This window comes from Cucumis melo, chromosome 11, assembly GCF_025177605.1.
Source record: "Cucumis melo cultivar AY chromosome 11, USDA_Cmelo_AY_1.0, whole genome shotgun sequence".
Classification (NCBI taxonomy): Eukaryota; Viridiplantae; Streptophyta; class Magnoliopsida; order Cucurbitales; family Cucurbitaceae; genus Cucumis; species Cucumis melo.
Window position 1 is genome coordinate 5,662,964 of NC_066867.1, and position 16,862 is coordinate 5,679,825.

General features: G+C 29.8%; 1 protein-coding gene and 1 non-coding gene across 2 annotated transcripts; one reads left to right on the plus strand and one right to left on the minus strand.

The window, feature by feature from the left end:
• Positions 1–6,969: 6,969 nt before the first annotated feature.
• Positions 6,970–7,926, plus strand: LOC103498399 (probable carboxylesterase 12). The gene has a single exon (XM_051079086.1). It carries the CDS (start codon positions 6,970–6,972, stop codon positions 7,924–7,926), a length of 957 nt encoding a protein of 318 aa, XP_050935043.1.
• Positions 7,927–16,485: 8,559 nt separating this feature from the next.
• TRNAR-UCG (transfer RNA arginine (anticodon UCG)) lies at positions 16,486–16,559 on the minus strand. Its single transcript has one exon. It is a non-coding gene; the product is annotated as a tRNA-Arg (tRNA).
• Positions 16,560–16,862: the final 303 nt, after the last annotated feature.

A 16,862-nucleotide genomic window follows, 5' to 3' on the forward strand; every position in this document is an offset into this window, starting at 1 on the left:
CTAACTTTCATTTTTTTCTAATTGTTTTGTTTTTTTTTTTTTTTTTTGCTTTGAAAATTACTGTCGAAAAATCTTGGGCATTTTAAGCATAATCTGATAGATTAAACCAGTAAAATTGCTTTTTAAATCTTCAATGGTGAAATGATAATCAAGACTGTCTTGTTGCATTTTAGGGTTTAGCCTAGTTTTAGAAACATTAGAGAACCATAGTTCTCTGAAAAAGATGCTAATGAGTGATGTGGGAGGTGCGTAATGATGGTGGTAAGTTGCTGATTGATGGGTTTTTGGTGGATAAGAGTTTGAGTGAGAAGATTAGGAAGAAGAGAAAGAGGAAGATAAGAGGAAAAGAGAAGGGATTGAAGTGAATAATGGTGGTTTGTTCATATGGAGATTGAGTAAATATTATTTGCTGCACAAATTGGTGGAGATTTTTGTAGTATGTTGAATCCATATCTCTTCCTCTTTCTTGAGGGTATGTTTTTTATGAATTGTATACAAGGTTATGATATGAAGCTACACTTTTTTGTTGTTCTAATTTTTTGTTTTCATATTTGATTGACCCATAACACTTTTTTTCCACTTTCTTTTAACATTGCCTCAAATATTTATATTTGGGTTTCTTTAAAACTCGTCACCACGGACACGATTTCAGATACTGCGGAATCACCATTGTCTAACTTGATGGTAAGTTAAATATTTTGATGGTTAACACTTTCTTTTCATTGTATTTTGGTGTTGGAATTACATATGTACATATTTAATTGGTGTATGTTGGTATTTGATGTTTAATTGGTATTAGAAGTTAATGTGTATGTTGGTGTTAGAACTTAGAAGTTTAATTAGAATGTTAATTAGATGCTGATTTCATTTATTTTTATATAGATGGATAGCAGTAGTGAGAATGCGAGTGCTACCGGTAATAATGAAACGCCTTCTCCCTTCCTCCTCCCCCTCCTAATACAAGCCAAACTACACAACATGTACCACCTTTACCTCCCAAGTCTAACAGAAAGAGACCTAATAAACAAACTTCTTCTATGTGGTATCATTTCACAAAAATGGAACCAAGTGCTAAAGACGGAGCTAGGTGCAAGTGTAACTATTGTAACAAGGATTATACCTGTGATAGAAATAGTTGTGGAACTAGCACTTTGTGGAAGCATTTAAGAAATCAATGTAAAAAGTACCCGTACAAAGAAGAAAATAAAGGACAAACCACATTAACTCTTGTACCTAAAAATGATGGGAAGGGAGTCAATGCTAGTAATTTTGTGACTACATTGTTTAGCCAATCAACATGTAGACTAGCATGTGCTAAGATGATAATTATGAATGAGTTGTCATTTAGATTTGTTGAGACTGAGGGTTTTAGACACTTTTGTAGTGTTGCATGTCCTAAGTTTGATGTTCCATCGAGAGTAACAATAGCTAGATATATATCAACTATATCTGGAAGAGAAGAAAAAGTTGAAATCATTTTTACTTAAAAGCTCTCAAAGAATTTGCCTTACTACAGACACTTGGACTTCACTACAAAATGTGAACTACATGGTCATCACGGCACATTTCATTGATTATAAATGGGTTTTACATAAGAAGATTTTGAGTTTTTGTCAAGTTGCTAATCATAAAGGGAAGACTAGTGGGAGGGCAATTGAAAGTTGTTTGTTGGAGTGGGGGATTGATAAAATATTCATAATAACTGTTGATAATGCAAGTTCCAACGATATGGCTATTTCATATGTTAAGAGAAGACTTAAAAGTTGGAAATCCATTGTTTTAGATGGAGAGCTATTGCATATGAGGTGATGTGCTCATATAATTAATCTTATTGTAAATGATGGATTGAAAGATATGAATGATTCTATTGCTAGTGTTTGTAATGTTGTGAGATATGTACGATCATCACCTAAGAGAATGGAAAAATTTAAAGCATGTGTGAAGCAAGAAAAAATTCAGTGTAAGGCTCTTGTTTGTTTAGATGTAGCTACTAGATGGAATTTCACATATTTAATGCTTGAACATGAAATTAAGTTTGAAAAAGCTTTCAAAATTTTAGAGGAAAAGAAAGAGGACTCAGATTTTATGGAGTATTTTAAGGAAGATGATCATGGAAATAAGAGATTGGGCCCCCAAGTGCGTCTAATTGGTTGGCGATAAGTGTGTTTATAAGGTTTTTGAAAGGGTTTTATGAAACCACTACAAAAATAAGTGGATCTTCATATGTGACTTCTAATGTTGGTTATAAGGAGATTAACAAAATTCAACTTGGTTTGAAAAAATGGAGCAACAACAACAACTCTGTTCTTAGTTTGATGGCTATGAATATGAAAACAAAGTTTGATAAGTATTGGGGTCCGCTTGAGAAGATGAATTAGTTGATGTTTGTGGCTATGGTGATTGATCCTCGGTACAAGTTAAAGTACTTGACTTATTGTCTTTCCAATGTTTATGAGAGTGATGTTGTTAAGGATGTAGTTGAGAGCGTGAAGATATATTTGTATCGTCTATATGACTTTTACAAATCCCAACACAACCGTTCTACTCAAATTGGTCATAGCACGGATGATCTTAAGTAATCAAACAGTGTTACTATGGAAGTGGAGAACGATGAAGAAATTGATTTGTGGATAACATTTTGTGCTTTAAGAGAAGAAGAAAGCTCAATGGAAGTGGAGAATGACTTGACTTCTTATTTGTCTAACAAGAATGTAGTAAATAAAGAGGAATTTGATATTATGTATTGGTGGAAAATGAATGGGTACAAATATCTCATTCTATCAACAATTGTTCGTGATGTTTTGGCCGTTCCAATATCTACGGTGGCTTCTGAATCTACATTTAGTACATGTGGGAGGATTCTTGATTCCTTTCGTAATTCTTTGACTCCTAAAACAGTTGAAACCTTGATATGTACGCAAAATTGGATTCGAGGCGGCTCGGTGTTATTAGATCTTCATCCACAACTTGAAGAGTTAAAGACTTATGAGAATATTGAGATAGGTCATTGATTGCTTTCTTTGTTTTCGAATAACATGTATTATGCTAAGTATATTTTTAATTTACTTTTGCATGATTTATTTTGTAGGGAACCCGTCATCCTCTATTATTTTGGACTAATGAATAAGATTTGGAAAAAGAGAATATTGATAATTAGTGTGAGTTTTTATAGCATTATATGTTACTACTTACATTATATGCAATTCTTATGTGTTTGTATTTTTTTCTTCAAAAGAACCATCACCCAAAATCATCGTCGTCGTGGCACATTGTGGAGGCCAAATTGGAATGTCTTTTTATTGAACTTTGAACATATTAATGTATTTTTAGTAGACATTATTTAATTTTGAACTTTTGAATCTATTTTTCAATTTGAATGGACATTATTAGACATTATTGGCATTCCTATTTTATGTGATTATTAATTTTTGTATGACTTTGAATTTTTTAATGTATTTTTAAATTTTAATGGACATTGCTATTTTGTGTGATTAATTTTTTTAATGATTTTGAACTTTTGAATGAATATTATTGTAGATTTCAAATTTGAAAAGAATATGAAAATTTGGGTTGAAAGACTATGAAAGGTGAAAATTAAATTCTTACCAGTATAAAATTTTAAAATACAATATAATTTAAAAAAAAAAAAAAGACCAACCCCCCAACTCAACCCGACCCAACCCGAATTTTTAGGGTCAGGTTGGGTTGGGTTGACCCTTGAATATTGAACCGATAGGGTTCAAATTTTGTCAACCCGGTCACTTTGGGTTGGTCCACATTTTTTCTCCAACCCGGCTTATGTACACCCCTAAAAATTGATGCACAACATTGGAATGCAGCAACTCAGGGATCTCAAAGTATATTTCCAAGAGGAGAGTAAATTGTATATTTGTAAGTGTATAAATTTTATGAAAGATGTACTCTTTTTCCTTCACAAGAATTTTTTCCCATGGAGTATTTTCCTAGTAAAGTTTTAACAAGACATATTTCATATAACTAATGGGCATCTAAGGTGAATATTATAAATATTAATATATAGATACCCATTAGTATGCTTAGTATCTATAGCCACATGTCACCCCCTTAATTATCTAACACCCTTGAAATATGTCTAGAAACATCATTTGTTAGTAGTTAGTCATGTAACTCACCTCATGTTTGTCAAATTACCTATAAATAATGAGATTTTGTGGATTACATGGACACACTAATATTGGAGGATTTTCCAATTAAATGGGAGATAATGGATTTTTTTTTTAGAATTTTCTAAATATCTAATTTTTTTTATTTATTTATTATATTATATTTAATTTTAATATTATATTTTTCCAGCCTTTGTGTTCCGATCGTGCCATGCAGCATATACGATATTTTTTCATTGTAACAAAAGAAAAGTTAATAATGTCATTTTTTCATGGTCAAAGGTATCTGAATCACGATAATTAGAAGTCAAAAGTTTTCCTCTTAAGCCCCTTAAGATAGCATATAAATTCCCTTTTAAAATATTTAATTGAAAAATATGCAAATTCTAGTATTACATTTACGGACGCTCGCAAAAATAGCTAAAAAATTAAGGTTGACAAAAAATGGTGAAATTAGAGATTTACTTTGGATAAATGGTAAATTTATTTTCAGATTGACGAAATAGTAAAACAGAACATTTTTAAATAAAAATTGGGAGAGCAATGCCTTAAATGCCCCGACAAAAGTGATTCCTAAATACAGTTGTTTACTGATCCTCAAATACTCTATAATTAAATATTATTTTGCTCCCGCAATAGAATAATCTACTTTCCCCCAAAACAGAAAGAAAAAAACTCATCAAATCTTCATCCGTTCTTCACTTCTTTATTCGTCCGTTCGAGCCTTCGTCACATCTCATTCGCTTCATCACTTCATCCGTTCACATCTTCAAATCTTCGTCTGTTCGAGTTCGCTTTCGTCCATTTCCTTTTGCTTCCCTTCACTTCGAGTATGAAGAATCAACCATTCGTCCGTTCACTTCCCTTCGTATTCTGCGTACGTTCCTTCGCTTCCATTCGAAACATCTTCAAAGGGGATTTTTGTCGTTTTCTGCCGTTCGTTCAAATGGACATTTGTCGTTTTCTGTAGTTCGTACACAAACCACGACAATCATATCTTCAACGTTTTCTGTCATTCATCGTTTCCTTCAAAGGGGATTCAAACTCCTCAAAATTTTGTGGATTCTTCAAATTTCCTTCAAAGAAAATACAGTGAGTTCCTTTCGTCTCATGCCAATTATTCAAAATGTGTGAAAATAATTAACTCAAAAGTATTGTGCTAAAATATTATAAATACCTTTGGCATAATTTTAGGGATTCAAACTAACATTCTAATATTAAGGTGTAAAATTTGGATTTAAAAATAATTTTAAAAATTTGAATTGAAACTAACATGAAAAATTAGGGTAGGACATATATCCAATATTATCTTTGACATAATTTGCGAGAATCAAACTAACAATCTAAAATTAACGTGTAAAATTTGGATTTAAAAACAATGTTACAAATTTGAATTAAAACTAACGATTTAAGGTGGAAAATAATGTTAAAAATAATTTAAAATATTAAATATGTATTATGTATTATTTATGTCTATTTTTTGATAAATAATTTGAAGAATAAAAAATGCAAAATAGATGAATTTATCTTTGGAGTTATTTTAAGGATACGACGTAAAATTTGAATTCAAATGGATGATTTTAGAGGATGATATAAAATGTAGATTGAAATTGTTATTAAAAATTTGTAATATGTATTATTTAATATATTTTTTATAAATAATATGAGATATATAAAATCGTGAATTACTCGATCTAAATCCTAATAATTAGGGGATGTTGAAACTAAAGTCATATCTTTAGGATGTTGGTTCAATATTTACCAAAAGTAATTGTGTTTACAAATACACTATATTCGTGCTCTGTGATATTTTGTTTGAGCAATTGTCATTCATAGAGGGATATACTCGGACCAAAAAATTAGAAAAAATAATCTGACATGTGATTTTGTCATAAATCAAAATAATTTTGGGATTTTCTATTTTTATTTTTTTATCCAAGATTTTACTATTTTGATGGGTTTCTCAAAAATTTATGATAATAGGGTCAATGTCACTACATTTTCTAAATTGCAAAAAAATAATTTAAAAGCGGATAACCCTCTGATAGGCCTCCGATAGCCATTGATAGTCGTATGATATCATTAATTATTTGTCATATTGGTCATATTTGCAATATGCAAAAAAAGAAAAAAAAATTGTTGTGAACTGTTTTTTCTAAATATTTTTGTCATCGGTTGCAATTTTCCTTACATTTATTTCACTCCTTAAATTTAAATTATGACAATTTAGTATTCGTTTACCAAACACTATATCCACTACTATATGTTTTAAAAGTTTAAAATTTTCAATTTTCTAAACATAATTCCATTCATATATAATCATGTGGGAGTTATTTGCTTTTTAAAAAAAAAAAAAAAAAAAAATCTATACAATAGTAAGTTTTTAAGTGAACACGTAGGTTGTAAGTGATAGGTTTTCCTAAAAGAAAAAGAAACCATTCCAAGACCACGTAACTAATGATAGAAAATCAATTTGACAAGTAATTGTGTAAAGTACATCTTCATTTCCCACCAGATTTACATCTTATATAGAACTTCGTTTTGATCAATTTAGTTAGTTAATTAATTAATATTATTATTAAGAAAAATAATTAGTAAAGGTAGATTAATGAAAAAGGTTTAGGGGTTGATTGTAATAATTTGTATAAGTTGAGGAGTATTAGTGTAATTTGACATATAATGATGTATCTAGATTCTTCTATTAAATAATATTAGAAGAATTCAGAAAGAATCGTCTTTCTTAATTTCCTACTTTCTTTCTTCTTTCTTCTTCTTCTTCTTCTTCTTTCTTCTTCTTCTTCTTCTTCTTCTTCGCTCTCATTCAGCCATGGCTTCCGACGATATTGCCTTAAACGCTGCACCTTATTTCATCGTTTACAAAGACGGTCGAATCGACAGGCTCATCGGCAACGATATCGATCCTCCCGGTCTCGACCCCATAACCGGCGTCGAGTCCAAGGACGTCGATATCTCGCCGGACGTCACCGTTCGTGTCTACAGACCCAAATCCGCCGCCGAAAAAATATCTGAGAAGCTCCCTCTTCTCGTTTACTTTCACGGCGGTGGGTTCTGCATCGAAACCGCATTTTCCCCTTTCTACCACCAGCACATCAGCGCTTGGGTAGCCGAAGCCAACATCATCGCCGTCTCCGTCAACTACAGGCGAGCACCGGAGCACCAGTTACCAATTCCTTTTGAAGATGCATGGACCTCCATGAAATGGATCGCGTCCCACTCGGAAGGAAAAGGACAGGATGAGTGGCTGAATGAAATCGCAGATCTGAACCAGGTTTATTTAGCCGGAGACAGCGCCGGAGGAAACATGGCACACAGGATGGCGTTGAGGACGGTGACGGAGGGGCTTGAGGGAGTGAAGATCAAGGGATTGCAATTGATTCACCCACATTTTTGGGGTGGAAAATTGATCGGAGAGGAAAATGATTGGGATCCAAATGACTTGTTCGTTGTGGAGAACCTGTGGTTTGTAGTTTCGAAGGATATAAAGACACTAGATGATCCGATTGTGAACCCAGAGCACGATCCGGATTTGGGGAGGCTGCCGGCGGAGAGAGTGGGGGTATATGTGGCGGAGAAGGACAATCTGAAGGAGAGGGGAAGGCATTATGCGGAGTGTTTGAAGAAATCGGGATGGGGTGGAACGGTGGAGGTGGTGGAGACGGAAGGAGAAGGACATGTATTCCATTTGTTCAATCCGACGTGTGATATTGCGGGGGAATTGGTGAAACAGCTGGCGGCGTTCATCAACAGCGGCTGCCGTGGGTAACTGGGCGGGGGCGGAGGCGGAGGCGGAGGTTGTTCGTGGGTGGGGTTGTGTAATTTTTAGTGTGTCATGTGTTTGATGTTAAGTTTGTGTGTGTGTGTTTTTAGTAGGGGAGAAATAAAAAGGATGTAAATGCCTTTTTGTCTTTTAAGTTAAAAGAATTATCGTTGGGTAAAGAATTATCGTTGGGTAAAGAATTATCGTTGGGTATGAAATTTGAAAATTTTCAACTTTACCTGTCGACAGATTAAAACAACCAATTCGAAAAATTGAAATGACATGTGAAGGCGCAATAAGGAAGAAGGCATGGCGTGGCGTGGCGTGGCGTGGCGTACTAATTAATATTTTATGTTATAGATCTTACATTCATATGCTATAATTATTTATATAGATTTCATCTCACATTATTAAACAAACCATTTTATTTCATAAATCTCACATTATTAATGCTTCTTTAGTACAATTAGTTCAACTCTTTCCCACTCAAAATTTATATAATTAATCTGCCACCAACAATATTTAAAATATTAAACACAACAAATTAATTTTAATTTTTTTACCTAATATTTTAAGAATGCTCTCCACTATTTATTACTTTATTAATTTAACCAAGTTTTAACTTGTGTAACATTATTATTTATAAATTGAATTTCTTTTTAATTAAACATATGCTTTTGAGGTGAGAACCTAGAAGTCTCAAGATGCTCCCAAACAAAATTATGTATATATATTAAAATTAAATATAAGAAAATTGTTAAAAATAGAATATGTAACAAAATATGTAGACTTCATATAAAAAATAATCGTAAAACTTTTTATCTTTTATGATTTTATTTCATGAAGTGTAAATAGTTTGTGAAATGTTTCTATCTTTTAAAAAGTCTCTATATGTATACATGTATTAATTTATTAAATTAGGGTGGTTAAATGCTAATGTAATTTTATAAACTACAAACTTAATTTGCATGTAATTAATTAAAAAATAATTAATTTTAATAAAAAATAAAAAATATCAAAAGAGAAAAAATAGTGGAAAAGAAGAAAACTCATCATTTTAAATGAGTATAGTTACTTGACATAAATGATGAACATTTTAAATGAGTATAGTTACTTGACATAAATGATGAACGGGAATTGACTTTATTCCCATGCCTAAACTACAAAATTTTGTACCAAACAAAAGCATGGTTATGTCATACATACTCTCACACTTATTCCCATCTCAATTCCCCTCAATCCAAACAGTCTCTAAGAAGGATGTATATAATCTTGTTCTGTAGTGGTCGTTGTCTCTAAAATCTAAAAGTTCAATCTTTAAGTCGCTATCTCATAAAAAAGAGAAAAGATGATTAATGTGTTGTGGATTGAAGAATAATGTGATGGGATGAGTGACATTGTTGGGGTAAACAATTTATTGAACATAAAGTCAATGGAGGGACAATTCACATATGGGACCCCACAAATTGCACGAACCATTCATCTAACATATAGTTTTAATTCTATAAATTCTATTCTCAATGTTTTTGCCAATCGAAATATTGGAAACTTCAATCAACTTGGTCATAACCCAATTATAATACAATATAGTACTTGAAGTTTAAACATCTCTATCGTATGAATTCTTTCTATTTCTTTTGGAAAATCTTTTATACATTAGTTTTATTACGTCATTAATTGATTTATTAATTTATCAAACGATCATTGCATGATCCTACATAATTCTTAAACTCTCTTTGTGTGGCAAGCAATAACTTAACCATATGGAAAAATTTTCATACTCTTACATTGCTAAAAATTTCCTCACTGCAATAGTAGCATTTAGAAAATATATAAAGTACACGAAATGAGTAAATAATAAATCATTTAATGATGTAGGAAAGGAAGAAATTGGTTTTTTTTTTTTAACAGAGGTTTTTAATTCAAACATATTAATTACAAATTTCATCATTCAACCTAAAGATCGAAATACGTCATTTAGTCTTTTAATTTTCAAAAGAATAATTATTTTAAATGAAGAAAAGTATTTACAAATAGGATAAAATATTAAAATTTATTTTAATAAACTATAATTGTGTATCATTATATATGGTAGTTTATTTTGTTTTGATTTATCGCGATCCATCGTAAATAAATGATGATATTTTGATATATTTCATAAATATTTTAATTTATTTTGTTATTTTTAAAAATAATCACTTATAAACGTTAAAATTTATATTCTTCAGCCGGATAATTGAATTCTGAAAGATCTTCAAAATTCCACTGTATTTTTATTATCTTTTTTCTTTTTGTATTTTTCCATTTCTTTCTATTTTGTAGAAAGTTAATCATTGTGGATATGTTGATTTATTCTATGGGATCCCAATCCCATCAACCAAATAATTGAATCCCCATTTAGACAAAAGAAGGAGAGAAAAAGTTTGTTAGTTACATGAATCTTTGTCCCATTTGACTCTTTTTAATGTGTTATTATTATCATTGTACTTTTTTTTTAGCATTCTTATTGTAATTATATATAAATTTAAGCTTTATTAATTGTTTAAAATTAATAAAATCAATGTGTTTCAATTATTATGGTCGAAAACATTTACAATATGTTATATAGATGATATGATAGCTAGTGTTTAGTCGATTTAAAAAAAATATATGATAAAACTACTAAAAATATCTATAAATATAGTAAAATTTTACTTTCTATTAATAATAGACTCAAATACATAACTATCTATGAAAATGTAATATTTTGAAATTTAATGACCAAATAAAAACTATACTTAAAATTTAAGACTAAAATCTTTTTCCATGAAAGATATATATGATTCAAACGAAAATTAAAGTAAAGAATTAGATGAAAAAATTGAGGGAGAAAATGATTTTCTTGATTGGTTGTCTTAAATTATATGGAGATTGAGGTGGTTGCTTTTTCGGAATAAAGTTTTATTGTTTCTCGTAGGAAAAGAAAGTCTTAGATTGTTATTAAACAACTCAACTTCGGTGGTAGATATTATTAAAGTTTGCACATTTATCAAATAACTTTATTTTTTTATTTTTTAAATTTATCGAAAAACTTTATATTTTATTTTTTTATTTTTTAAATTTATCGAGAAACTTCATATTTCTATCTTCCTCTACTTTCCACTATTGAGTAACTCTACTTATCTCTTTCTCCACTTTTTAGGGTTATAGAGAATCTCCATCATAACTTTACACTCCAAATACAAACTCCTTAACTCCAATATATGAAGTCGACATTTTTCACTTAATGGGCAAAACAAATTATCTATGTTTTTTTTGTTTATATTTAAGAACTTGAAGGTCTTTTCTCAAAGAAAAAATAATAATAATAATAATATCTTTTTATTACTGTTTTCTCATTTTTTAAATAGTTTTATCACTAATTTTGCTAGAAACATAGTCATCTCTTGATCACATGACACTGATGTACTGTCCCTTTGGAATGATTCGCTTGGAAAGTTAATTGGATCATTATTATTGATTCATAATCATGAAAAAAAAATATATTGAAGTATACTCTCATTCATAATTTAAAACGTTACTAAATGATACATCGATGTAATATCCAATAAATAATTTTCCGTGACTTTAAATTTATTAATGCTTAGAAGGTATTGGCAAAAGAGAGAATCTCTCGTACTAATCCTTCTCTTAAAAAACCATAAACAAAAAATAAAATAATTACCAAATGAAACAGAAATAATACAATTCAAAAATTTTTGTTTTAGTTGTTTGTTATGTATCATTTACTCATATTTTATAAAATGAGTCAAAATTTTGAGACTTTATTTGAAGATTAAAAGAATTATTTAAAAGTTCATATCAAAGTTATAAGAAAGAAAGGCGAGAAGGTGCTGTTTTAGTCAATATCAAGGAAGAAAACAAGTGCTTCTTATACTATTACACAAATTATATCAAAATTAAATGCTTTGACTTTCCTTTTTTCTTTTTTTTTTAAGATTTAAAGAATTAGGTTATATATATATATATATATATATTCTTGTATACCAGTCTAACTAAACCTTCTATTAATATATTCCCTGATTATTGTCTTTTCATTTTTTTAAGTAAAACCATTTCGTGTACTCAATTGTGTTGTGTGTCAAGTAGCCATGAATTTCAAGACAGGATAAGGGGATAACGACACGTGTGTAGAGATGTTCGTGGAAAGAAGGCACAATAACTTACGAAAATTTGCACTTCTATTAAAAGTTATATTAGAGATTAATCAAATTTGTGAGGCGATAATTGCTGGTAAAGTTGGGAAGAGGAAATAGTTAACTCATCTCCATCCTTACCCTATTGGGGTTGGAAACTTGGCATCCTCTTTCAGAAACTAATGGATGTTGAATATTAACGCTGCTTGGCGAGCCTTGAATATTATTGATCTGGCAGTCTTTGGTTGAGTGCTTCATGACCCTATGAGGTATCATCTAATGATAATAGTTGTTTTTTGACTTCAGAACCATTCATTTTACGTTCAAAGTTATTCCTCTTGCTGGATTTAAGTTTAATGCAACATGGTCAAAATCCTTGAAGCAAAAGTTATATATGTGACGGTCTCTCTAATGTGACATTCTTTTAATCTTTGACATGTTATTGTGGAGATTTGATTGATAAGAGATAGTAAATGTATTATTTGGAATCTTTATGGATCTTATCAAAGTTTCTTTTTTCATTAGTAAGGCAAAGACTTCTGTATATAAGTTCTGTGTGATGTCTCTTTTGACCATGTTCGAAGGTGGAATAATGTTTTTAGTTCACTCTTCGACTTCAAAAACATTGGAGGAGCAATAATCATCTTTGATCTCTTCTTCTTCTTCTTTTTTTTCTCTCCTTACCCATTGTGGTTCTATTCTTTGGTTTATTCTCATGTTATCCTTTAGTTTCTTTTTTTATCCTAAAAAAATAGAGAGAATTCCAATTTAGTAGAATTAAAGACAAAAGTCTAGATAATATAAGATTGCCCCAAAATAAGTTAATTTTTAATTTAATCATCTTGGTTTAATTTTTAGTTATATTGAATTATTGAGGTGTTAATTGGAGATAATTTGAGATATTGTTGGGAATTGTTTGATTTTTTAGAAATTAGAACTAATTAGATATTTTATGGAAAAATATTTAATTAATTATTTGAATTTTGAAACTTTTCGTATTGAAAGATTTGATTTAAGTTGAATGTTATAGGTTGATTTAAGTTGATGAGATTATGTGTAATTATATAGTTAATTAAGTTATGAATGTTAATGATAATTATTTTACGAAGATAATATAATTATTTAAGAAAATATATATTATTTTGGAAAGATAAGAGTGGATGTAATTGAAGAGAGAGAAATATTTGATTTTATTTTGGGAAAAAAATAAAAGAAGAAAGAAAGTAATAATGTCATTAGTTATTAAATAAGGAGGGAGAAGGTGTTTTTGTTGTTTTGGAAAAAAAATAAAGAAAAATAATAATTATTATATTATTATTATTATTTTACTTAAATAGACCTTGGAAAGCGTGTTTTACTATTCATTTTCTTTCTTATCAAGTAAATCCTAAAAACCATAGCCACCCGAATCAAGATTTCTCGCACATCAGTGGGTCTCCGTCTCTCTCTCCGTTCGACTGCCACCATGAGGTCGTCCGTGTTTCTACGTAGTTTTGTCGTCAAGCGTTGCCTTAGTTTGTTCGTTTTTTGTCACGGCAGCAAACACGTCCAGCGGTCGGAGCTTCGTTCGTATTTCCCTTTGTGCAGATTAGCTGCCTGGCCGTCAAACGTCAGTTAGAGCCCCAACATTTTATGTTCACGAGTTACCTTCCAAGTTAATAATTATTTGATTTGGTTAATAATTATCATAAGTGGGTGTCTTTACAAATACACTATAATCGGCTATGTGATAATGTTTTGTTTGATTTTTCGGGTTTCTTAAATATACTGTATTTGATTATGGACAGTTCTCATCAGTTGAGGGGCATTTTCGGTCGAAAAAAGTTGAAAATTATTCAAGGCAGTTAGTTTTGCCATAAATAAATAAAAAAAATAACAGTTTGCTATTTTGACAATTTCCATTCTTATATTTGTCATTTCCACGGATTCCTCTTATTTATTTAGACTAAATTTCAATTGAGCAAAAAAAAAAAAAAAAGAAGTTAATTTAGCCCAAATGCTAAATAAGGCCCAAATTCATATGATTGGACCTAAAGAGTTTGATCCATAAACCAATCGAGCCAAGTCCATAAAGTTCACTAGACAATTCTATAAAGACTGTTGGATTGATCAAGTTAATTATTTTGGTCCAATTAAATTTTATTTATTTGAGCTAAAATTCAATTAAGTCCATAAATAAGTTTAAATTTTAGCCCAAATGCTAAATAAGGTTCAAATCCATATGATTGGCCCGAGGGAGTTTGATCAATGGACCAACCAAGCCATAATCCATAAAGTTCTCTTCATTTCTGAGACTTAGAAATTTTTACTCTAGAAAGCTTAAAGAGTATTCCCTCAACAACAAGAAGACTCAATAGCTCATGGAGATTGAATCGCTTTTTAAAACCCAAGTTCTTTGAAGATACAAATATTATTCCAAAACTCAAACTTGTGTTTTGTGTGATATCCTTCTTGTTAATTTAACAGAATTTTGTGTGACATTTATTGATAATAGTACACTATTATGAAACCAACTAATATTAACGTAGCACTTGGCTAGTGGCAGATCTAGACATTTTATATAGGGGGCACCAAACACTATATAATAAACACACTAAAAAATGTTAAAAAATATCTCGACGTTTCACTGGTGCTTCAATAACATTCACTACATTTGTAGTAATAAAGAAAAGACTAGCAATTTCCACATGATTTTTTGTAATGTAATGTGAATTTAAAAATTGCATAAAACAAAAGAATAATACATTTTCCATGGAATATTGTTGAGAGGGAAATTAAGATCACCAACTTTGTTGAATTTTTTTTCTAAATATTTGTTAGATAACAAACGACAACTAGAAAATAAGTTAGGGTTTTATCTTAGTTAGGTTATGTTCTTCTTTTTAAAAAATTATTTTTATGACATTATTGAAATTTGTCAATAAAATTGACATTTGAAGTCTTTGGAGAAATAAAATTATTGAAATGTTGCAAAATTATCCTGTAGTCTTTAATTTTGAAATAAAATAAAATAAATATATACATAAATAATGTAAATATGTGAATTTTAAAATTGCATAAAAAAATGAATGAATAATACATTTTTCATGGAATATTGTTGAGAGAGTGAAAGTTTGGATCATCGACTTTGTTGCATTTTTTTCTAAATATTTGTTAGATAACAAATGAGCGCTAGGAAATAGTTATAATAGGGAAGAATCAAACTCTTAATCTAGTGATTTTGCCGTAGGGGCACAACCACTACACCAGAACCAAAATTTAGTTAAAATAAAACATTATTTAATATATATCGTAATCTGACACTTCAAAATTAATATTAAAATACAAAAACCAATAATGTGAGGGGGCACGTAGTTGATAAATATTGTCTCCCTTGGCCCCTTAATAAATCTGCGCCTGCACTTGACCATATTTTCATGTTTGCCGTTAACTATCTATCCATTTTTATTTTCCAGTCATCCTTATTTTCACCACGTAGTTAATAACACAAATTGACGAAAACGATGAAAGCTTATTGCTTGAAAGCAATCAGAGCACACATCGACGACAAAGAGAGACATCCTTCATTGACAAGGACAAGCAAAATATATACGGACAAGATCAAGCTAATGTTTAGAAAGCAAGGATAAACACATATGACTCATGAAGGGAACTCCAATTCAAAACATAAAAAATGATCACTTAACTCCTCGCAAGGGTTATATAAACACTATTTCACATAATTCTTCAATTTTAAAAGTACTTTTCTTCTTTTCTTCATCTCCCTTTTTCTAACCATTTTTCTTCTTTTCTTGTACTGTGATAATACCCTCTACTTGTGTTGGATTCCATAATACTTCCTAAACACAAACATCTTGAATTATCACTTGATTCGATTTATTCATAAATAAAACTTTATGAACAACTTTATAAACGAACCAAGGATGGAAGTGATTCAGAAAGATTTTTATAAAAAGAAACAAAAATCTAATAATAATAATAATAATAATAATAATGTCATTAATAGATAGAGTAAATCAAGTATTTTTTTTTTAAGTGTTGAAAAATTGTATGTAGATATAAAATATGTATATATAAGATTCAAAACTTAATTATCGCCCACTAGCTATACAAGACAAAAGTTAAAGGGTTGAATAAACAAACATGGAGTCTCTAATTTTTCATAAATTTCATTCATTGTTTTTTTTTCTTTCCAAATTTTAATTTTCAAATTTATATTAAAAAATCTCAACCAAATTATAATCTAACCAATTGGTTAAACTTTATAAAGAAAAAGTTGATTTATCAAATAAAATAATTTAATTGTGAAATTCTTTAATAATATTAAGTAGAATTCTTCAAAATCGGAAAAATGTAAAATAAAAAGCTTGAAAAAATAAAAAATAAAACTCGACCACAGTGGGAGTCGAACCCACGACCTTTTGATCCGAAGTCAAACGCGCTAATCCACTGCGCTATGCGGTCAGGTGATATTCAAAAATTACCTATTTTTATAAATATTCAATAAATAAGAATGATTCCTAACTTTATTTTTTAATTATTTTTTTCAAAACTCATTTAATCTTTGTTAACCATCCTCTGTAAATTTGTAAAAATTAGATTTTTTTTATAGCTGGAAAATCATGGTCTTCCTTTAACCAATTTTGATAAATATTAACCTCCAACCGTATTTTAAACATAGGTCGGAATTAAAAAAAAATAAGATAGTTAAAATATTATTTTAGTCTATATATTTTTAATGGTCTAATTTATTGCATATACTTAAAA

Bases quoted from the DNA above. Each gene is read 5' to 3' on its own strand.
- LOC103498399 (XM_051079086.1), top strand. From the start codon at position 6,970: ATGGCTTCCGACGATATTGCCTTAAACGCTGCACCTTATTTCATCGTT.